We start from the raw sequence: 25248 nt of genomic DNA, 5'->3' as shown, positions 1-25248 counted from the left end.
CTAGCCACACAGGCCCTCAGGCTCCTTAAACACACTAGGCACACTAGGGCTCTGCCATGGTATGTGTGTGTAAGGGTCAGTGTGTCTGTGCGTGCAAATGTCTGCTTGGCCTGTACCCTCAACCCTTCACCTCCTTCAGGTGTGAACCCTCCCAACCCCTTTCCTGCCTTAATTTCCTCTTTACCACTTGTACCATCTGATTGAGTAACTTACCTTCCTCATTAGCTATTAACCCCACTAGATGTAAGCTCCGTGAAGTCAGGAACTCCTGCTGGATTTTGCTCACTGCTGTAGCCCAGCACCCAGAGCAGCACATAGCTGGCACTCACTAAACATCCTCTGAATGAAGGGAGCACTATGAACAGTTGGTTACACCATGCTCGACTGGAAAGCCAAAATGTGGCCCGGCCCTACTAACCCAGGGATGCCAAGTAAAATACGACTATGGCATGGGGTATATGTATACGAAAAATAATATTTTGTTTATCTGCAACCTAATGTTTCTTTTCCCCCTAAATCTGACAGCCTCAGTCCTCACTCCAGACTGGTCAAACCCAGGTTATCCAGGTCATCCAGGCTGAGGCAGAGGTCTGAAGACATAATTAACAGCCAAGGGAGAGCTCATTTCCTCCCCTCACACCCTCTTCATTGAGGCCCCTGGTGATCCAGGTTCTGCCAGTTTAGGTAGAAAAATGGGCCCATGCAGGCTAAGGAAGCCACCAGGCAGAGTACTCAACTCTGCCCCTCTGCTCTCCAAAAGGAACACCTTCTTTTCCTAAATCCCCATTTGGCCTGGTCTCAGAGAGGCCCAGATGCTCAGGTTCCCTCCCTGAGCATTCTCCTCTGTGACTGTGAAAACCACACAGACAGAGCATAAACAAGTCCCTAACTCCCGGCTCCCTGCACACTCCCATCAGGGCCCAGAGCCCGGGCTCCTGCTCCACCTCCGGGTTGGACCATGTAGCTGCGTTTCGGACTCTATATGGGGCCATAAGCTCCAGGAAGAGGATGTTTCTCTCCTTATCTGTTTGTTATCATCAGGCCACCTTCTGTGACATGTGAGAGGAGACTGAATATACATGAAAACAACAGTTCAGAGCTTCAAATAAAAATAAGTAACCAGGACATAGCCAAACTATCCAGACCAAGGTTCTGAATAGTAAGGGATTTTTCAGATATATGCTGCCCCTGGTTATTACCAAGTTTTTCATCTCCTGAGTCTTCCAACATGGGAGACCCCTAAGGTTTTCATTCTGTAGCCCAAATCTCAAGGACCCAAAATCTCTAAGTCCCTGGCACCTAAAGTCAGGTGGGTCATGGGGGAAAGAAGGTTAGGCTTGGCACAGGTACAGAGAAGATCATATATCCTGGTATGCATAGGAAGGTCCCAGCTTATTTCTGTTTGCAGGTGTTACCTTTAACACTGCTCCATTTATTCTCCAAAGTGTCTTAATTTGGACACTAAGTTATATGGTCAAACCGAGAATGACCTTGGCATCCTGGAGCCCAGGTCTGTGTGACAGGAGGGAACAGCCATGCAGAAGCAGCTGGGCTTAAGCCAGGCCAACTCAACCCCAGGACCGGCACTGGGGAAAGGGCGTCTGTGGGCAGCAGCTTCCAATATGAACACAGAGGAGAGAGGGCTAATCTGTCTGATCCCTGCAGCTCTGAATGCTAAGAGGACAGCTGGGAGAGGTGCTTGTGTCCCCCTCCCACTGGGTCTGCACAGAGCACATGCAGGCCCACACGTTCCCCTCAGTTCCCAGGCACAGGCCACCAGGAGCCCAGCCCTGGCTCTGAAGCATCCTCACATTAGGGCTGAGTGACTGAAAAGTCAGTCTTTGATGTGACACAGAGAGAGGCCAGGCCCTGCTGCTTCTCACAGGTCACACCTACTGCCTCCGGGTTTTCTCCAGTCTTCTTGGCCCTCAGGCTGGCCCCAAGAGACCACACTGAAGCAGATAGGGGGCTGATTCCCTATGCTCCCCATACTGTGACATGTCTGTGAGGGGCTCTGGGGAGACTGTCATTGTTACTCACTGCAACTTCTCAGTTGCAGGAGCTACAGTTAACAGGTGGCTGATGTCTCACAAACTACCAAAGGAAATTCAGCAACACGCTCAGGGAGACTGGGAGGAAGGAAATCACACTTCGGGCTTGGATCAGAGTTGGCTTTTAAGAAAAAAGGAAGGAGTCACAGTGGATTGGGGTCCAACCCATTAACACACTAGGGAGCCACAGATTAGAACATGTCAACACATTAGGCACCCCATTAATCTCATAGGTATTTCCACCAGCATACCACCAAGGGACAAAGCTAAACACTTCAATATACTTAGTATGGTAAAAATGCAGGAACTCAGGCTCCCTTGGTCCAGCATTTGTAAGGTTTCATGTGACACACAACATGCTTCCAAAGATATTCACAGGAGTGTTGAGCTGGGACTTGAGCAATTGACTCAGTGCTTCTAATGGGTTCTCTCCCTTAGCCTTCCTTCCCTCTTCGCCTTTTCTCTGTCTCCTAGACAACCTCCAAGGTTTCTGTTCCAAACTCTGAGATGTTCCAAACCCTGGAACAATTTTCCAAAAATTGTTCTCAACCCAGAATGCTGAATTTCCAAGTGCCTGCTGGCTCCCGCTCCATGGAGAGCCCTCTAAACCTTATACATTCCATACAACTCAAGCTCATGACCCCTATTCTACCCCTTAAAACCTGTGCCTCCATGCTACATACATTCCTTGTCTCTATCAATGCACAGTTGCTCACGCAGATGAAACACCTTCATCTCTTTCCTTGCACTAAACCCTACCATGTCTTCTGATCTCTAACCTAACACCTTATCACAAATATACTGACCTGAAATACCTTTCCCACCCTGCTCCCTCCTCGTCACTCCCATAGCCTCCGACCTAGTTCAAGCCCGTCTGCCAAGAGTACTGCAGGAGCCTCCTTATGGGCCATATTAGTGTTAGTCGCTCAGTTATGTCCGACTCTTTGCAACCCCATGGGCTGTAGCCTGCCAGGCTCCTCTGTCCATGGGCTTCTTCAGGCAAGAATACTGGAGTGGGTAGCCATTTCCTTCTCCAGGGGATCTTCCTGACCCAGGGATTGAACCCAGGTCTCCTGCATTGCAAGCAGAATTTAACTCTCCTTTAATACTATTTGTATATCCCAAAACAATAGTTTCTATCCCCCGGCCCACACCTCCGCTCCAGGAATGTGATACTTGTGCAGAGAAGTTGAACTCTGGTGCCCCAAAGCAATTGCCTGGTCCATTATTCTACAATCTCTCATCTTGCCCTTCCCAGCTCATAAGCCACTCTACTTCATTCATCCTTCTTAGCACCTCACACTCCAGCTCTGCCAGAACCCTACTGTTCCTGAGAACATTATGTGTTTTCACAGCTCTCTGCCTTCGATCCTTTTCCTCTTCTTACTGGTCCATTCCAAAAAGGCAGTCAAGCCTAGTAGGTAAGACTAAGAGCAAACTATCTTGGCAGTCATGCAGACCTGGGAGATTTCTGAGTCCCCACTCCACCACTCAGTACCATGGGACTTCAGATGCCAGTGTGTGGCCTTAACATCAGAAAAGCAGCTCACTTGGTTTTCACCAAAACTGAAATATGGGAGATTCCTTCCACAGGTAGGTCCCTGGGGAAACAATACTGTGAAATGTGTTAGCAAATACACACAACTTAGCAGAGAACCTTCCTGTCTAGTTGACACATATTTTCCAGGCTCTAAAAGCACTAGTGACCAGCACAGGGCATCTGCAGTGCTGATGCAAAGCTTCTGCAGGACTAAGCTGCAGAGTATGTGGGCTGGGCTTTCTGCTCATCTCCTCTAGAGAGGTTTGAACACGCTGGCCCAAAGGCAGCCTGCAAAGAGCAAAGCTGTTCACCTTGGACTGACTACGGGAAACTGAGTTTCCCCAGACACTGCCTGGGAAAAAACACAGAGCGCCAGAACTAAAACCCTGGTTTTTGTCATACTTACTGTAACTTAAAAAGAAAACACACACACATCTGGTTTAGTGACTCCTGGACAAACCCCTGGCCTGTATCACACTAACAGTGATTATTCTTTTGTGAAGAACATCTGGTTTGGTGACGTCTAGATCCGAAGTTCACCCACATTTTAAGGGTAGCCAAGTTCAATGTATGTAACAGTCTGGAATGCCTACTATGAACCAGGCAGGCACTTCTGCCACCACGTGACTGGACTTTTACATTAGTTTTTCAAACTCAGTGTTCAGCTGCTGGCCTACTGCTGTCCACAGATTCAGCCACCTTCTCTTTCACTCTGTATCTCAATTAATTGATATGTCCACCGACTTTGTCAGCATTCTCTTCTCCTTTCATCTTTACTACTAGAAAAGTGAAAGAGAGTTTTATTACAATGGTAGGTAATATTTACTGACCACTTTCAAAAAGGGCCACACACGATACTAAGTATATACATATACAAACAAACCAGCTTTACTGAGCTGTAATTCACATACAATTAACCCATTTCAAGTGCACAATGTATTGATTTTTAGTATACTCACGGAGCTGTGCATGCCTCATCACAACCAGTTTAGAACATATTGATTATTTCAGAAAGAAATCCCAAACCCATTAGTAGTTACTCCACAACATTTCTCAAACCGTCCAGCTCTAAAAAACCACTCATCTGCTTCCTGTCTCTAGACAGGCCTATTCTGGACATTTGACACAAATGGAATCACACAGTATGTAGCTCCACTTAGACAGTCTTGTGACTGTCTTCTTCCACTTCTTTCACATTATGCTAAATATATATTATGCAAGTGTATTATTAGCACTTGTTATCGCCAAATAATAATCCACTGTATGGATATATCACATTTTATTTACACATTCATCAGCTGATGGACATTTGGGATGTTTGTACTTTTTGGCTATATGAATAATGCTGCTACAAATACTGGTATACGAGTTTTTGTAGGGACACCTGTTCTCACTTCTCTTACACACAATACCTAGGAGGACAATTGCCAGGTCACATGACAATTCTATGATGAACCTTCTGAAGAACTGCCAGACAGTTTTCCAGCATGGTGGTATCTTTTATATTTCCACCAGTAATGTATAGGGGGCTTCCTTGGTGGCTCAGACAGTAAAGAATCTGCCTGCAATATGGGAGACCCAGGTTCAGTCTCTGGGTCAGGAAGATCCCCTGGATATGGCAATGGCAACCCACTCCAGTATTCCTGCCTGGAGAATCCCACGGACAGACAAGCCTGGTGGGCTACAGTCCATGGGGTCACAAAGAGTCAGACACGACTAAGCAACCAACAATCTCACTTTCTTTTCTTTCAGTAATGTATAAGCGTCCTCATATTTTTACACCTATGCCAACACCTACTGCCAATGTTTTTGGCTATTGCCGTGGTAGTGGATAAGATGTAGTATCGCACTGTGGTTTGTAATCGGCAATTCTCTGATGTGTAATGATGTTGAGCAGTTTTACATGTGCTTATTGCCCATTTGTTTATCTCCACTAAAGAAATGTCTATCTAGATCATCTGCCTATTCTTTTTGGTCTTTTCATTAGAGTTGTAAGAATTCTTCATCCATTCTAGATACAAGTCCCTTATCAGATTTATAATCTGAAAAGGTTTTGTCTTATTCCCTGAGTTGTCTTTTTATTAAAGGACAAAAGTTTATAATTTTGATGAAGTATCAGTTTATCTATTTTTACTTTTATTACTTATTATTTATTACTTATGCTTTTGGTGTCATATCCAAGATGGCTAACCCAAAGTCAGAAAGACTTAGTCTCACATTTTGTTTTGTTTTTCCTGGAGTTTTATAGTTTTAGCTCTTACATTGATGTCTATGATTGATTTTTAGTTGACTGTAGTGTATGAGAAAGGGATCCACACTTCATTCTTTGCGTGTGTATATTCAATAGTCCCAGCACCATTTGTTGAAAAGACTACTGTTTTCCACTTACCATCATCTTGACACATTTGCTGAAAATAAACTGACCGTAAGCGTGAGGGTTTATTTCTGGACTCCTGATTCGATTCCACTGAGGTGCATCCCTAACCTGATACTTATCAGTTAGGACTAACTGATAAGACAGTCCTAATGAACTTTCCACATGGAAATTCAGGAGACCCAGAAGAGACCAAAACAATCTTGAAAAAGAAGAAAAAAATTGGAGAACTCATACTTTTTCATTTCTTAACTTATACCACACAACTGCACTCATCTCTTTACTGCACGCTAGTAAAGTAATGCTCAAAATTCTCCAAGCCAGGCTTCAGCAATACGTGAACCGTGAACTTCCTGATGTTCAAGCTGGTTTTAGAAAAGGCAGACGAACCAGAGATCAAATTGCCAACATCCTCTGGATCATGGAAAAAGCAAGAGAGTTCCAGAAAAACATCTATTTCTGCTTTATTGACTATGCCAAAGCCTTTGACTGTGTGGATCACAATCAACTGTGGAAAATTCTGAAAGAGATGGGAATACCAGACCACCTGACCTGCCTCTTGAGAAACGTGTATGCAGGTCAGGAAGCAACACTTAGAGCTGGACATGGAACAACAGACTGGTTCCAAATAGGAAAAGGAGTATGTGAAGGCTGTATATTGTCACCCTGTTTATTTAAGTTCTATGCAGAGTACATCATGAGAAACGCTGGGCTGGAGGAAGCACAAGCTGGAATCAAGATTGCCGGGAGAAATATCAATAACCTCAGATATGCAGATGACACCACCCTTATGGCAGAAAGTGAAGAGGAACTGAATAGCCTCTTGATGAAAGTGAAAGAGGAGAGTGAAAAAGTTGGCTTAAAGCTCAACATTCAGAAAACGAAGATCATGGCATCCGGCCCCATCACTTCATGGGAAATAGATGGGGAAACAGTGGAAACAGTGTCAGACTTTATTTTTTTGGGCTCCAAAATCACTGCAGATGGTGACTGCAGCCATGAAATTAAAAGACGCTTACTCCTTGGAAGGAAAGTTATGACCAACCTAGATAGCATATTGAAAAGCAGAGACATCACTTTGCCAACAAAGGTCCGTCTAGTCAAGGCTATGGTTTTTCCAGTGGTCATGTATGGATGTGAGAGTTGGACTGTGAAGAAGGCTGAGTGCCGAAGAATTGATGCTTTTGAACTGTGGTGTTGGAGAAGACTCTTGAGAGTCCCTTGGACTGCAAGGAGATCCAACCAGTCCATTCTGAAGGAGATCAGCCCTGGGATTTCTTTGGAAGGAATGATGCTGAAGCTGAAACTCCAGTACTTTGGCTACCTCATCCGAAGAGTTGACTAATTGGAAAAGACTCTGATGCTGGGAGGGATTGGGGGCAAGAAGAGAAGGGGACGACAGAGGATGAGATAGCTGGATGGCATCACTGACTCGATGGACGTGAGTCTCAGTGAACTCCGGGAGTTGGTATTAGACAGAGAGGCCTGGCGTGCTGTGATTCATGGGGTCACAAAGAATTGGACACAACTGAGCGACTGATCTGATCTGATCTTATCAGTTTCTACAAAGAAATTGGCTGGGGTTTTGATAGAGATTACAATGAATCCATAGATCAATTTGGTGATCACTGCCATCTTACTTATATTAAGTCTTCCGATCCATAAGCACAGAATGTCTTTTAAGTATGATGTTAACAGTGGATTTTTCATAAATGCCCTTTATCAGTGAGGAAGTTCTCTTCTATTTCTAGTTTGCTGAGTGTAAAGTCACAAAGAGGTGCTGGATTTTGTCAAATGCTTTTCCTGCATCTACTTAGATGATAATGTGAATTTTGTTCTTTATTGATGAGATGTATTATATTAACTCATTTCAAATTTTAAACTAACCTTGCATTCCTGGAATAGATCCCACTTAAGCACAGTGTGGAATCCTTTCTATACATTGCAGGATTCAGTTTGCAAGTATTTTGTTGAGGACGTCTGCATTGATATTCATAAAAGGTTTTGGTCGATAGTTTTCTTATAAAGTCTTTGGTTTTGCTATCAAGGTTAACATTACTCTCAAAGAATAAGTTGGGCATGCAAAATGTTTTCATGCATTATCTTACTTAACCTTCCCATCAAACTTGTAAGATGGGCACTTGAATTTGCCTCATTTATCAGATGAGGAAACAGACGTCCAAGAAATCTAACTTGCCCATTGTTACACTTTCACTGAAGTAGCAGAGCCAGGATCTAAACCCAGACAGACCTCACTCCTGACCCTATGCTCCTAATCACCACGAAGAACTTAACTCCTTTCAGCTAACTGACAAGCCCTCATACAAATCAGACACTAACTAGATTCAGTTCAGTTCACTTCAGTTCAGTCGCTCAGTCATGCCCGACTCTTTGCGACCCCATGAATCACATCACGCCAGCCCTCTCTGTCCATCACCAACTCCCGGAGTTCACTCAGACTCACGTCCATCGAGTCAGTGATGCCATCCAGCCATCTCATCCTCTGTCGTCCCCTTCTCCTGCCCCAATCCCTCCCAGCATCAGAGTCCTTTCCAATGAGTCAGCTCTTCCCATGAGAAATCCCAGGGCTGATCTCCTTCAGAATGGACTGGTTGGATCTCCTTGCAGTCCAAGGGACTCTCAAGAGTCTTCTCTCCAACACCACAGTTCAAAAGCATCAATTCTTCGGCACTCAGCCTTCTTCACAGTCCAACTCTCACATCCATACATGACCACTGGAAAAACCATAGCCTTGACTAGACGGACCTTTGTTGGCAAAGTAATGTCTCTGCTTTTCAATATGCTATCTAGGTTGGTCATAACTTTCCTTCCAAGGAGTAAGCGTCTTTTAATTTCATGGCTGCAGTCACCATCTGCAGTGATTTTGGAGCCCAAGAAAATAAAGTCTGACACTTTTTCCACTGTTTCCCCATCTATTTCCCATGAAGTGATGGGGCCAGATGCCATGATCTTCGTTTTCTGAATGTTGAGCTTTCAGCCAACTTTTTCACTCTCCTCTTTCACTTTCATCAAGAGGCTTTGTAGTTCCTCTTCACTTTCTGCCATAAGGGTGGTGTCATCTGCATATCTGAGGTTATTGATATTTCTCCCGGCAATCTTGATTCCAGCTTGTGCTTCCTCCAGCCCAGCGTTTCTCATGATGTACTCTGCATAGAACTTAAATAAACAGGGTGACAATATACAGCCTTCACATACTCCTTTTCCTATTTGGAACCAGTCTGTTGTTCCATGTCCAGCTCTAAGTGTTGCTTCCTGACCTGCATACACGTTTCTCAAGAGGCAGGTCAGGTGGTCTGGTATTCCCATCTCTTTCAGAATTTTCCACAGTTGATTGTGATCCACACAGTCAAAGGCTTTGGCATAGTCAATAAAGCAGAAATAGATGTTTTTCTGGAACTCTCTTGCTTTTTCCATGATCCAGAGGATGTTGGCAATTTGATCTCTGGTTCGTCTGCCTTTTCTAAATCCAGCTTGAACATCTGCAAGTTCACGGTTCACGTATTGCTGAAGCCTGGCTTGGAGAATTTTGAGCATTACTTTGCTAGTGTGTGAGATGAGTGCAATTGTGCGGTAGTTTGAGCATTCTTTGGCATTGCCTTTCTTTGGGATTGGAATGAAAACTGACCTTTTCCAGTCCTGTGGCCACTGCTGAGTTTTCCAAATTTGCTAGTATATTGAGTGCAGCACTTTCACAGCATCATCTTTCAGGATTTGAAATAGCTCAACTGGAATGCCATCACCTCCACTGGCTTTGTTCACAGTGATGCTTTCTAAGGCCCACTTGACTTCACATTCCAGGATGTCTAACTAGATGAGAGGCAAGTTAAATCTACACTAACCAGATTTTGTCACAAAGATCTTATAACCCACCCTAACTTAACATCTTCTGAACTCCAGAGATAGTTTACTCGGTTCATTGTTCCACTGAAGTGAGTCACTGGGAATTGACAATGTCACCTTAAGACCATCAGAGGTTGAAGTCATGCTCAGACACCTAAACCTAAACCCAGAGTCAACCTGAAAAGAGCAATGGACACACATATCTCTCAGTTAGAGACATCCTGGATAAGCTTACAAACATACCGTGTCAGGTATCTACTGGGGGAAAACTGTCAAAGGCTACCTTTCTAGGGATGAACTTTTCGACTTGTAAAAATCAAACTGGGATGAGAAACGGGTAGATTCTGTCACGAAAATAACCAAATCCAGCTCAGTATTCCTTTATAGCCCTGCATGTCCCAGATAAAACCATTGTGATATTGCCATAGATGTGAACTAAATAAACTGTTGTCATTTGTAACACCTCAGGCACAGGGTCAATATGCTTAGAACAGAAAAGTATAAACATGGGCGTGAGGTGTACACTAAGCTCTTCTTCACCAAGGGGTTCCTCAAGATAAGAAGCTCTAATGGAAAACATTATGGGCTATGTGCCTCAGCTTCTAATCTATGAAGTTATAATCCTTGCCCTCATTATTTCATTAGAATGCTGTAAGTGTGATGGCAACAAGGATGTGGAAAAAACATCTCATAGAGAAAGAAGATTAAGTTATTATCGCCAGCAACTTTCACTAATTCAAACATATTCTGAAGGCCTAATGTGTGCCAGGCACTATGCTAGGGGCAGGAGATACAAATACACACATTAAAAGTGAGTCTGAAAAGTGCTTTGCCGGGTGGTCAGATACTGTGGGGGGACTTCCCTGCTAGTCCAGTGGCTAAGACTCTGTGCTCCCAATGCAGGGACCGGGTTCGATCCCTTGTTGGGGAACTATATCCCACATGCCACAACTAAGACCCAGCACAGCCAAATACATAGACAAATCTTAAAAAAAAATACTGTGGAAACACAAAGGAGGGAGCACGTATCTCTGCCTGTGGAGACTAAAGAAGACTTTGGGGGCGAGAAGGGCATTTTTGCCAGGGTCTTGAAGGGCCAGTAGGAGTTTACCAGGCAGAAAACAAGAAAACTATCCTGGGTACCAGGAAAGCCCATTCTCCCTTTTGCACTGATTCCCTGGAACCAAAACTCTTCCACATAACAAGGCAGCAACGTAGGACGTGGACATGGTCCAGGGACCCTCAGGTTCCTGTTCTGTCACAGCTCAGAGGCAGCAGAAGATGGTGTTTAAGAGCTCAGGTAATGGAGCCAAGCTGAATGGGGTTTATGTCAGGAGTTCTAAGCCATATGATCCTGGGCAATTTACTGAACCTTTCTAGGCCTTGATTTCCTCATCCTAATGTGGGAATAATAATGGTGGCTACTGATTTGTAGTGAGGCTTAAATGAGTTGATATTAAGTATTTAGAAAAGTTTCTGGCACATTGCAAGCACTGGATAGATTATTTATTAGCAGTAATCCCTGTCACAATGCCTGCCCTGGTCAGTCCAGACTTAAGATTTGTCCATCTCAAAAGGCCCCTATCCCAATGCATGTGGTCATCCCACCTGGCAATTCCCTTCACCTAACAACTGTTCATGACTGCTGTCTCGGGACACATGGGGACTGAGAGAATGCTTCCTAATACTCATAGCTTACGATCCAAGTAACCCAAATAGCATCTTCCATAGTCAGGATCGTATCGCCACGGCATTCGGTGTGTTGCTGTGAGACAGCAAACACAAAGGCACATTCGAGTACAGAGATTGCAGTGACAGTTGAATAAACATGCAATCCAATACCTCACATCTGGCATGTCATCAGCCCCAGCACCTTATTCACAATCAAATACGTGTAAGGCGGTGGCTACTTTATAGGTACAAATGTCTTTATCAGGACATTAACGTGCACCAAACATCTCTCAATAAAAAGCAGTCATAAACAACAATCTTTTTAAGCAGTCACAGAAGCTACCATGTTTGTAACAGAACCATTCATCTAAGAGACAGTTGCCAAAACCCATCTCAGCACAATAGCAAGCAAGTCATGGAGCATAGAGGCAGACCCAGGGAAGAGGGTAGGCACAGAGGGAGTAATTGGGACATTTGCAAATGGTTGGGGTGGGGGTGGGGGTGGGGGATGACTCAGCTTATTAACATATTTTCAATATTACCCTGATTCTGCAAAGCTTTGGGGAGTGATCAATTACATTTCCCCAATAGCACTTGCTTTGAAGGTAACTTAAAAAGTTGCTGTAGCCATTCCAAAAAGAACAATGTCTATAGAAATGGTCAGCTAATGACCAATTTCACTGCTAGGGGGCAGGGTGTCAAAAAAGCCACAACATTATATACATTTTTTTTTTTTAATAAATGTCCTGGGCAGGAAATTTCACTGTCACACCTTTCAGACTGCATTCTAAAAGGATAAAAAGGAGAGGGGTGTATTCTGATATAGCAAGAGGCTTTAAAGAAATAATATTCATATGGATTTTGAAGAACAATTTGATTTTACGATATACCTGGAATTGAAGCATTTGAGAGAAGGGAAGGTGGGCAGATGCAATAATCTGCAGTGAAGGCATAGCAGGTAAACATCAGGTAAATGAAATATACCTGTGATTAAATCAAATGATTATAATCAAAGGAGAATTTACAGCACTCTGTACAGTCTCCAGAGTGTTTTCATACTCTAAAAGCCACCCACCTCTGCCTAAAGGCAACACAAGTACAAGGTTACCTGCCAGGAATCTGTTACAAAGAATAACAGGACCATTAAAAAGACTACCGACATTCTTAAAAGACAGGCCCGCAGCCCTCCAAGAATAAAGCTTGTCCGCCCTACAGTACAAGTGAAACAATAAATACTGGCTCGGCAGAGATGTGGGGCCTGTCCATTCTTCTGTAGTAGCTTGCTGTGAGCACGTGGACACTGGATGAATGGATCTGAACATGTTCCGGTCTTTCTTCCACCACCATAGCACCATAAAACATGAATGTCAGAGTAATGCCACTTTTAGTGTGGAGAGCTGACTGACAGATCCAACTGACCCAGCACCTGTTGAACTCCCGGACCAATGTCCTGAATCGTACAGTAAGAACACCCTGTCCTGCTTCCTGGCCACGGCACCCCACTCTCTGACCACCTGTCTCTGCAGATCGGTGCCTCGGCCACTCACCCATGGAAGGGAGAGCTTGCTGGCACCAGCTCCTCCCCCAGCACCCCTCTCCTGCCCACCAGGACCTTGCAGAGCCCCTCCCACAACCAAACCCCAGGTAAACATCACTCCAGTGTCGACCTGGATGATACGATTTGCTTCTCATTCTTGGTATTTGCCACATTTTTCTTTAATGAGTCTTTCTTGCTCAGAATCAGAGGAAGAAAATAAATGATATAGTTATTTTTCCTCTAATTCCAAAAGTAACATATGTTCACTATTAGGGGGGGAAAAAAACACTCCATTAATACAGAAATATGTAATAGAAACGGAGTTCCCCGTGAATCCATCCCCTGAAGCAACTGCTATTTACATGTTGTGAATTCCTTCAAATTTTTTCTATGACCTTAACCACAATATATTTATATATTTTCATTTACTGTGTTGAGCATTCTCTAAGATAGGCTCTTTATTACAGAGATCAGCAGAACAATATCATAATAATGCTAATCTGGAAAATGACCACTTTAAACACTCATTATCAAAGAAATGGGATATATATAAATCACAACAGTAGTAAAAAATTAAGACCCAATCCCAAGTAAAATGCTCTAGAGGGGAGAGGAACTGAAGCTCTAGATGTGGAAGTCAGTGGGGACAGAACAAAGACAGGCGTTGGAACCCAGGGCCATGCAGCTAAGAACCGGCAGGTTCTCGAGCCGTCCAAGCCCCCATCGCCTTCCATGCAATGGAAGCTGCTTCTCCGGGACCTGCCCACTCCCACTGATCCCTTCCATCATCTGTGACTCTGACCCAGACAAGTGTATCCTGACCTCCCCTCTCCGACAGCACAAACTCTGAAAGGGGGATACCATTCAATTGCTCCCTTAACCAAACAACCCTCTACATAGGCTAGGCAGGCTTACCTGAGTGGCTGCTCCAAAATATCTGTTCTTACCTTTCTAACATGCTGGGAACAGGCTTAACCCCTGTTGTAGGATTTAGTTCAAAACATTTTCTCACACATAATTGGATTTTCTCGTGTATAATTGCATTTTCTCAACATCACTGAGAGATACGGAGAAATTGATTTTCTCACCCCATTCTACAGATGATAGCAACAAGGCACAGATACATTGCAAAGAGGTAAAGTTTCAGAGCAGCCAAAGACTTTGGGAAGAGAGAGGTGGAAAATGTTAGGGTTTTCTTGTAACCCCAGTATTCCTTCTGCCTGGCTGTTCTGCTGCCTGCTCTTCACTAGCCCCATGCCATTCACAACAATATTAAATTCTCTCCATTCACATCCATGGGGTCATGTCCTCTCCAGGAAATCCCCCTAACACCTGGTTACTTTGGTAGGCTTATTTACAAATTCACAGTGCACTACAGTAGACTTCAACATCAACGTGATTAACCAACCCAATGCTGATGAGTCTCCCTATGTCTTACTTCCTCGTCTCCAGTAGCCATCGCCCACATTCGTATCAGTTGACCGTATTTGCAGCCACACCTCGAAACTCATCACTTGAAATCTCTCCACCTCTAATCTCAGATGCTTCCTCTCACGTGCGTGACCACAGCCTCCTTTCCAGCCACCTCTCCTGTGTGTACAGAGCCTCTAAGAGTACACGTCATGACTCGTCAGCAGCTCCAGCTTCACCTTGTCCCTGTCCCCACCTAGACTGGTGCAAACGTGCACTCACTAGCACTTTAGTGTCTCTGGTCCGGAGCCTTGACATTGTCAAAATTTAGATACACCAATAATCCCCTAGCAGAAAAAATACATATGTATCACATAATAATGCCAGTGGCTTTTCCCAAAGGAAATACTCTTGCATTACACAAAAATTAATTTAAAAAAAGGTCACAGATTGAGATGTAAAACATAAAACCAGAAACCTTTTAGAACAAAACGCAGAAGAAAATCGTCAGTGCCCAGGGCTAGGCAATGAGTTCTTAGACTTGACATCAAAAGTACAAACCATGAAGCAACTAAGCTTGTGCACCATAAAAGGGAAAATTAATAAATTGGATCTCATCAAAATGTAACACTTATACATGTGAAGAAGATGAGAAGATAGGCTACTGACAAGAACACAGCTGCAAACTACATATCAAAGGACTCATATCTAAAATAAAGAACTCCCCAAACTCAGCAATCAGAATATAAATAATCCAATTAAAAGGGGGACAAAAGACATGAACAGACATTTCTCCATTTATTCTGTATATCTCTGTATATTCTCTGAAGGGAATATACAGATGGCAAATAAGTGCATGAAAAGATGTTTCACATCATTAGTCACTGGGGAAATGCAACTTAAAATCACATGGGGTATCACCACACACCTATCAGAATAGTTAAAACAAACAATAGAGACAACACCAAATGCTGGTAAGGATGCAGAGAACCTAGACTGCAGGGGAGTGTAAAATGGCACAGCTGCTCTGAAGAACAGTTGAGTAGTTTTTTAAAAAGAGAAAGAAAGCTGAAGATACAACTACCATTTGACCCAGCAATGAATGCATTTATCCCACGGAAATGAAAACTACATCTACCCAGAAAACTGTATATAGGGCTCCTCTGGTAGCTTAGTGGTAAATAATCCACCTGGTAACACAGGAGATACAGGTTCGATCCCTGATTTGGGAAGATCCCACATGCCCTGGAACAACTAAGCCCGTGCATCACAACTGTAGAGCCCATGCTCTAGAGCCTGGGAACCACAACTCCCGAGCCACGTGCTACAGCTGCTGAAGCCCGCGCGCCCTGGAGCCCCTGCTGCACAAGAGAAGCCTCCACAATGAGAAGCCCGTGTGCCGCAACTAGAGAGTAGCCCTCACTTACCGCAGCTAGAGAAAAGCCCGCGCCGTCAACAAAGACCTAGCACAGCCAAGTATACATGTATAAACTGTTTAGAAAATGTGTGTATAAATGGTCATAGCAGCTCTATTTGTAATAGCCGAAAGCTAGATTCAACTCGATACCCTTGAACAGGTGAATGGTTAAACACACTGGTGCAGACAGCCTAGAGAACTGCTCAGCAATCAAAGGAACAAACTACTGATACACAACCAACCTGGATGAATCTCCGGGGAATTACGATGAATGGGGAAAAGCCAACCCTAAAAGGTTACATACAGTATGACTGCACTAGATAACATGCTTGAAACAACAACATTTTAGAAATAAAGAATAACTCATGGTTGCCAGGAGTCAGGGATAAGGTCGGGGGAAGCAGAACAGGGATGGGTATGGTGACAAAGGGCAACCCTGGGGATCCTTGCGGTGCTGGAACTGTTCTGCATCGTCGTGGTGTGGATACACATACCGCACAGGTGGTAACACTGTACACAACTTAACATAACACACATACACAAATGAGTACCAGTAGAGTTGGGAAAATCTGAGTAAGATCAGTAGTTTATATTGACATTAATATCCCGGTTTTGATATTACCGTTTTGCAAAATGTAACCACTGGGGGGAAATGGACAAAGTGTACAAAGAATCTTTGTACTATTTCTTACAATTGCATGTGAATCTACAATTATCTCAATAAAAATTTCAATTAAAAGAAGAAAGGAATGTTCTCCGACTTCTCTCAGGCCCTTCCTCCACTGCTCACAATTCTTTTACTCACCCCTGTCCCCCCATATCCAGTTCCCCTACAGTATCTCTACTAAGCTTGCTCTACTTTTCAGAAGCTCATAACCCACCTCAGCCCACATGGCCTTACTTCTCATCTGAAGACAGGAATCACTATGCCTTCCCTGCACCTTCTACCTGAACCTTCTCCTGCCATTATGCATGAGAGTAAAAGAAGCCCTTCTCCTTTTAAGGTCTCTTCCTGGTTCTATTCCATCAAATAATTCCTCAATTACATACTTTTCCCGCCCTACTAACCAAGGGCTTCCTTTGTGGCTCAGCTGGTAAAGAATCCACGTGCAATGAGGGAGACCTGGGTTCAATCCCTGGGTTGGGAAGATCCCCTGGAAAAGGGAAAGGCTACCCACTCCAGTATTCTGGCCTGGAGAATTCCATGGACTGGAGAATATCCATGGGGTCACAAAGAGCTGGACACGACTGAGTGACTTTCACTTTCACTACTAACCAAATGGCCAAGTCTCTCTCTCCTGTTCTAAAATAAGCCCTCCTTTAACTTTCTATGCCTTCCTTTAACTTTAAGATACCATCTCAAGGCTCTTCCTGTACATGCAAACCTGGGCCATGGTAATCTTTCTTCTCTATACAGAGGGAGCATTAACTGAATTATACAGTTCATTTCCTATCCCCAAACTTTCCAAGGACTGTTTCAAAGTCAGTCTCATTCTCTGCTCATTAGTTTCTTTTACCAGCTCTAGAAGTGTGGCCCTCTCCTCTTGGCCCCAGGTAATAGTTTAGCCCAGTGACTCTCAAACCTGCCTGATCACCCAAATTACCCAGAGAGCTTTTAAAAACATAAGATTCTCAGACCACACTCAGAGATTCTGATTCAATGAGTTTGAGTCAGTTATGTCTCTCTTTTTTAAGCTTTTCGAGTGCTTCTGCTGATGATGATCAGGCTTAGGAACCACTGATGGGTCTCCCTTTTTCTTAAAAAGGCAACCTCTTTACTCTCCCACAAATACAGACACCCCATTTAAAATCCTTGCTGGTCTAACCACAATACACGGGGGCCTAAGCATATCGCCCATTCTCATCTCTTCTCTGCTGATGAGGCCCCAAACTACCCCTGCAACTCCAGGCTGCCTGAGCTCCAAGCAGGAATTTCCAAACCCCACAGATCATCCTCATGTGGACGGCCCCCCGAGTACACGTCCAGAACATGACAAAATCCAACTCCCCATTTCTCCACTCTACAAGCTGCATCTCTTGTTTTCATTCCCCATCCATTTAATAGTCCCACCATTCTCCCCATTGCCCACAAGCAGAAAGAACCCTGGAATCATCTTCAACCCCTCCTTCTCTTTCACAAATCACATCCTGTCAGCCAGTCCTATAGGTTCTACCCATGAAGCTTCTCCACCAGGACTGCAGTTTAAGCTCATCCTCTGCAACAGTAATCTAACTTGTCTTCACGCCTTCAAAGCTGGCTTTGTCAAACACAGGATGAGTCACAACCATCTCTCCTGAAAACACGCAGTGGCTTCCTCTGTCCCCCGGATGAGCACCAGACACGACGGCGTGGCACTCCAGGCCTCCACGACACACTGCCAGCCCACATTTCCAGGCTCAACTACCATCCCCCTCCAGGGCACATCCTCATTTCCAAGAGCACCAGAGTGGGTCCCTTCAGGACTCTGTGCCTTTATCATGCTGCTCCCTTATGCCTGAATTCCCTGAATGCCCTTCCCCTCTCTCTCTCTCCCCACAGTAGTAAATATAAACCTAGGCTTCAGAAATCCCCTAATGTTCTATTGCAACAACTCTGTAACTGTGCACAAGCCTGAATATTTTTTGAAGATGAGATCCACAACTTTCTGTAGATTCTCAGAAAAGGGTGGAGGGCAGGGGGCGGTGGCGGGGGGCGCGGTCTGCCATCCAAAAGAAGTTTAAAAACAAAAAACATTTAAAAACTTTAAAAAAGCAAAAAACACTAAGTGGCCTTTTCCCACTGAAAGTTGGCTCACCTAAATCTGCCTCTCAGACTCTGATTCTTCCACTCTTTTGCGTTTTCAAATATAGATATGTGCATTCCCCATATAAATAATCACACTTTCTGCTGCCCTACCACTGAACTGTCGGTATCTCTAGTACACAGTGTACTTCCTTCCATATCAGTACTGTGGTTCGTTGTCTTAACTGGCTTCTTGTTTTAAGCTGACATTCAAATGTCAACTCCACCACTTATCCACTGTGGCCTTGAGCACGTAACTTGATTTTGGTGGGCCTCAGCTTTCCTGGATGTAAAAAGGGTTCTCTGGTGGTTCAGGCAGTAAAGAATCTGCCCGCAATGAACAAGATCTGGGTTCAATCCCTGGGTTGGGAAGTTCCCCTGGAGGAGGGCGTGGCAACCCATTACAGTATTCTTGCCTGGAGAATTCCCATGAACAGAGGAACCTGGCAGCTACAGTCCATGGGGTCTCAAAGTCAGACACGACTGAGCGGCTAAGCACACAAGCACAGCGTAACCTACATCATCAGTTTGTTCTGAGGAATAAACAAGACAACACATTCTAAAGCAACGAGAAAGTGCCTGGTACACGGTAAGTGGTCACACAGGTCAGTTCTCTTAATTATCCTACATCTGTAGGCCCCATTCACAGTCAAAGCACAGTACAGGTCCACAGCACTCATTAACTGATTTACAAATCCATGTCTTCTGAATGCCAGGGCTCACCCGCTGCCACAGAAAGTTGTTGAAAAGCTTAACTTTCCAACTTGGTAATAATTTAAGATTCTCTGTCTCTTACTTTTTTTTCCTCCCTCATGACCAATTCTCAAGCCATCCTAAGTAGCTATTTTTTATCTGAATTGCACAAGAGCTCACACCTTGTGCACAAACCTTTGTAGGCCGGACCCCCGCTATGTTAAACTTTCCCAACACAAACACTGATGACGTTGGCTCTGCTATTCTCAGAGGAACGAAACTATTTCAAAATCCCCCATTACTCATCTGTTCTGAGGATCCCAGAATTAACCCTTGCTCTACCATGGTGCCAATGTGAGTAGAAATCCTTCCTACCACTTGAACTAACATCCGGCAGCACACAGAGCAAAAACCAAAGTTTCTTCCTTCTCAGGCTAGGAAGACCATGAGATATACAAACATCTTTCTCTCTCTTTTTTTCTGTTTTCTCCCTTCCTTTCCAGCCAGCTCCTCTTGCAGCTCAGAGGCTTACTTACTCATCTTTCTTTGTCTTAAGCAATAACCCCCACATGCATACACTCAACAAACATCACTGACATCTTCTCTGTCCAGCAAGACAGCCCCTGCCTTGTGGGGCTTCTAGCCTGTTCTAAGGGCACAATGCTTTGTGCTTTACATTTTTTGCCAATTTACTGGAAATAATATCCCACATCACAAGTCAGACACAAAGATGAAATCACAGATGCCACATGATGTTCAGATGAAGAACTGGGACGAACAAGTTCAGCTCAGGCCACAAGGCTCACTCTCCCAAAGCCTGGCGATCCTCTAGGGCCTGGAGTCTGCAGCCACTTCTGCATCAGGGCTTCTGGGGCCTCCACAGATGTGGACCACCTTCCTGGTCCTCACAGAAACTATGGGAAAGTTCACTGTCTAACACAGTGATGCCCCTACATTCCCTTGACCAGTTCTGATCGGGAGGAGCCGGGGGTCCTCAGATGTCAGCCTCTTTGCCTGCACTGATTAACTGGTAATATTTGTGCCTGCCTGTGTGCACGCCTTCTCAGATCCCCTTGTCAGTCTGCCCCACCTCATTGAACCTGCCCCTCTTCCCTTCTATCTTGTACTTCTATGAAGTAAGCAAAGAGGCAAGTCCAACTCTTATGCTCTCCTGGCTGGGAAGGCTCAGGTCAGCAACAGGGGAAGACCTATTAGAGAGGCCTAATCCAGAGATGCCTTCCTCTTCATCTTCTCTATGCCTCACAACTGAGCTCTTTAGGGCTGATCAGTAGGCCTGGCATCCCAGCAAGAAAGGGGCACCCCTGGAGCTATCTGGAGCAAGAACCCTGAAGATAACTGCTCACAAAAGGAGAAAGTCATTGTTCAGCAACTGCTCTGCCCAAGCTGCCTATGGGATCCCAGGGCACCAGAATCTTCCAGACATCTTTCTGGCTGCCACCAAGGCCAGCCTTGTGATCTAGGATCCTCCCTACTACGATATTTGAGAAGCTTTCTTCCTGCCAGCATTGGGCCAGGTGCCCTGGACACTGGTGGCCAAGAACAGGCTTCAAAAGGCTAAGTGGAAGGTGACCATCTTCAAAGGCCCTCAGACTTCCCAGAAAGCTCTGGCACGCAGTCCTGACCTCAGGTCAGTGTTTCCTGCAAATAAACTTAGGATGGCTCCATAAGGGCAGGGATCATGTCTGTCTGGCTTACTGCTCTATCCCTGAAAATGCCTAGTATGGGGGTTGGAATACAGGCGGCACTTAATACTGACTTGTTGGATTTATTTACAATGACCTCCAGCAAGGAAGGAAAGAGCCCATGTTTGGGAGTCAGATAGAGTCAGTTTTGAAAGAATCCAGCTATACCATTTATATTGGTCATGCACAAGCCACTTTATGCCTTTTAGCTCCCTCATCTGCAAAGTGAGACTCACAAAATTGACCTCAAAATGTTGTGAGCATGAGATGGAAGTTGCAACTTACCCAGAGCCTAATGTCTAGAAGGGGTAGAGCCAGGCTTCATAACAATTCCAAAGGCCAATATTTAAGGTGCTACACTTGCATGTCTCTGAGGCAAGCAGCCAGTGAATGTTTAGCTCTGGTCCCTAACTTGATTATGGGAGATACTTGACCACTCTGCCTGACTACAGTTTTCAGGTACAACAGAAAGCACATCTAGACAAATCCTCTGCTTCACTGTTTTGTTTCTGTCTTGTGTTAAAAACTGTGGGCTGCTCCTATGAAATTCAGTTCCAGACAGCTTTGCTGATCAAGAAAGTCTCTGCCATCTTGTCCCCCTGCTATCTCCTCCACAACTATCTACAAGGATACACAGAGGAACATCTATGTAAAAATAAGAAAAAGAAAACACGGAGAAGAGAGGGAATGAGCTTGCAAGCTCTTGGGAACAGTCAAAGAAGTCTCACCCTCCTTCTAATAATCCCTAAGAACAACTGCCGACCCACAGGGTGCTGCAGGCAGAAATAATCTGTCCACATGGAGACGAACCACACAAAGGCTTGGCCTCTCCGCAGACCCAGGTAGCATAGGGAAAATTAAGCCATCTTTTCTAATGGCCCAAACCTCATCATAAAGAGAGCTTTCCAATTTTTCCCCTCTCTAAGACTGCATTTGCCCTACTGCCAACCACAGAGGAGATTTCATTACCAAATAAATCAGTGCTGCACTTGACCTTGCCTCTCCAAAGGCTCAGAATTAGTGACATCACAATACTCAACAGATGCTCAGAAAATATCGGAATAACCCCCTCAAGTCAAAAACACTTGGTATTTCACTAAAAGGCATTAAATTATTTTGATCTCACTCCATGGAATCCTAAATGCTTTCAATGTTTTCATTTTCAAAATGCTTAAGAGAAAAAGCATGCTCTTAGGACCTTCAGAAACCCAGGCTCCCAGTCTGGTTTGTGTCCTAATTCACATATGGTAAGATGGGGAACAGGCCTGAAGCCAAGGAACAGCAGCTCGGCCCCCACATCGCTCACATGACTCTATCCCCAAGTGGCTGGAGCGTCACTGTGGAGGCTCTCAAACCAATTTTCTCTCATCCTCAGTTACAGGTGGGTTACAGGCAGCTGCTCCCAGGAACCCAAGGCAGTTTCTCTTAAGGGGTCCAGTCGCTACCTCCCATAAACACGATAACCACGTTTCCCTTCCAAAGCATCAGGATAAGCCAAGCTCCTCCACACTGGTCAGCTGCCTGGACAAGGAGGCCACTGCAGGGCTACCACAGCAAATGTGTCTCTTGCACCCCTAATCAGGACACACAATCTTGCAGTTATAATCGTTAATGCTGCTCGCTCAAAATGATTGCCCAATTTTAAATAATGGTTGGTCACCAACACTGTCAGAAAATGTAACGTGGCTTTCAGGGAAAGAAGAACACATACATCAAGAACACGCACTCTCAGGAAGCACTCGGAATCTGATTACTCTCAGTATTAACAACATGCTCCACGACCAGCGCCATGTTTGTCAACGGATTGATCACTCTTACTGAGGGACAAGTCACAAATCCAGAATCATAAAACATACAAGCCCCAAGGATCACAGATATCATCTACTTTACCCTCTTTCTGTACAAGGGAGAAAACTCACAGACCAAGGGCAGGATCATTCAAGTTCACTATGGGTAGATGACTCAAATCCAGAGCTTCTCACAGTTCTCTTGCCTAGCCTACTGTTTTTGACCCCAAACTAACATCAAGTGTCCTTTTGCAAATTATTTTCATAGAAAAATGATTTTTATGATGGAGTTACAGGCAAATTGGTTCAATCTACCATGGGTGCTGCCTAAAAAGTAAAAGCAATGGAGGAAAAAAAACTGGAGTTGAAAAAAATAACATTTGCTTTGAACTGTGTTCCTATTCCTAGTCCAGAAACCTGGTTCCTAAAGGGACAGTGCCATTCCCAGTATTCCCAGTGAGAAATGAAAGGCAGGAGTACTTCTTCCCAACTGGCATGTCCAACACTAGGCCAGTTTTTTTAGATTACAATAATTTCTGGGTAAACAAATGGGTGTTGTACAAGGTACAGTGGCCCGAAGTCACCTTCACTACTCCTAATAAAATCTGCTTCAAAGAAGGCTCACAGATTAAAGTGCTCTTCTCTGCCTTTAAAATGGGGAAGTTGCATTTTTAGGTATGAAAACGAGACCTTGAAAGCAAACAACCAGACTGAGAAAGGGTAGCCCAGGAAAGATACAAGCACACAGAAAACCAGAGGCCCTGAAACTTTCTACCCACAGCAGCTGAGATGTTTCACCCTGAGTCCATTTCACCAAACATGAAGAAGCTTCTTTGGCTACAAAGGATCACATGAGAACATAAAACAAATTCGGAAGGTTTGGGTTCTCTCTCTCTCCTGTGTGTGTGTGTGTGTGTGTGTGTGTGACACAGACTGGCCAAGGAAGAGACACTCTAATGCTGCAGAAAGCAAAATTTTCCTTGTTTCCATTACATCATCCACATTGGAGAGGGGAGGGCAGGGTGGGGGCACAGCTGGTGGCAGCTGCACCACCATCTGCTTTCTCCTTAGCAGTGTGTGCTAGCCTGGTCTGTAGCCTCCTACGGCTCCTGATAGAGGAGCTGCAGTATTAAAGGTACAACACCCTATTATGGAAAAGCTTTCAAATTGTTTAGAAATAAATCACTCCTGTGATAAGTTAACAACCTCCAGTAGGCTGCTGAGCCAGTTCTCTTTTGAGTTTAGGTTATTCGTTTGCATCTCTTTAGACTCAGCCACAGTGCAAACTCTGTCAACTCAACGTGCCCAATTAGACAAGCAGAATGTATACGTAACCACCTGCCATCTGCTTCCCAAAAGGTAAACAGCCGAAAAGTACAAGTTGAAGGTGTAGGGAAGGTCCAAACCCAGCCTGTACACCCCACACTAGTGGATAGATGCCTGCTGCCACCTTCAGCATCCCCAGCCATCTGGTCAACCGATTTCATCCTCTTGGGCACGCTTGGGAGTTTCTAATGCACTGTGAGGGGTCCCCATGTAGAAAGGGAGACTGGAGAGAGTAGCCTGGGGGTCAGTGCCTTTTCTGGCCATTCAACTGAAGATTGGTAACAAGGCAGTAAACTGGTAGTTCAAAGGTATGATCAAGTCCCTGAGCAGTTTTATCTGGCCTATGTAGTTAAAAAGAAAAAAAAAAATGCTGGGTTTTAAAAATGTAAACATCTAGCCTGCTAGATCTGGCAGCATGTGGCTCCACTGCTATGCAGCTCCAGTCAGTTATCTGGAGCTAAGTGGCAGCACTTCCTTTAGATGGGGCATGCATTCGGAAGAATTAGTCTCCATGTCTGGTGTCTGCATGTGCCACTGCAACTACCTAAGTTCCTAAGGAGTCCTTGAGAGCTTTTGATATAAAAAAGGAAGCCCCAGGGAATGATTTCCCAATGGTCCTTTACTGACTCTCCTCTTCAGTTGAGATTCAGTCCCTTGAATGGCCAACTAGAATTCTACAAAGATCATTCAACCCCATACAAGGAATGTGTCTCACCTAGTAGAAGGCTAGTTATGATAATCTCTTAATCACAAAAGTGGGTTGCAGCATCTCCCAGGAGCATTTGAATCACTTACCATACATCTTGCCTTCGTCTGATAAGATGATTTTCCTCCTCCCGCATGGTGGATAGATAGCCAAGGCTTCCTGAAAGCTCTGCTCAATGTCGGGGCTCCAGACCCCTTCTGCATCATTGTCAATAGGCTTATCTGCAGAGTCACTCATCCTTTCCATGTTTTCGGCAGGGCTCTCACTGCCGCTCCAGCTGCTGGGCTCAATTTTGGCGGTTGGATTTTCCAAGCCGAAGCCTGGAGCCTTTTCAAGAAAATAAACCTAAGAGAGAAACCAAAAGATAGTATGATAAGGACACGGTAGCCA

At 44.6% G+C, this 25248-nt stretch overlaps 1 protein-coding gene across 10 annotated transcripts in view; it reads right to left on the bottom strand.

Annotated features, from left to right (window-relative positions):
* The window catches only part of TEAD1 (TEA domain transcription factor 1), a 274281-nt gene that overhangs the window by 161391 nt on the left and 87642 nt on the right, over positions 1–25248 (bottom strand). For all 10 annotated transcript variants that reach the window (XM_070383945.1, XM_070383946.1, XM_070383947.1 and 7 more), the window contains one exon: positions 24948–25203. In XM_070383945.1, the coding sequence (XP_070240046.1) occupies positions 24948–25203 (256 nt within the window). The remainder of the gene's footprint in view (positions 1–24947; positions 25204–25248) is intronic.

Source organism: Bos mutus, chromosome 15 (genome assembly GCF_027580195.1).
Source record: "Bos mutus isolate GX-2022 chromosome 15, NWIPB_WYAK_1.1, whole genome shotgun sequence".
Taxonomy (NCBI): domain Eukaryota; kingdom Metazoa; phylum Chordata; class Mammalia; order Artiodactyla; family Bovidae; genus Bos; species Bos mutus.
Note: the sequence above shows the minus strand (reverse complement) of the source record. Positions and strands in the feature narration are given on the sequence as shown.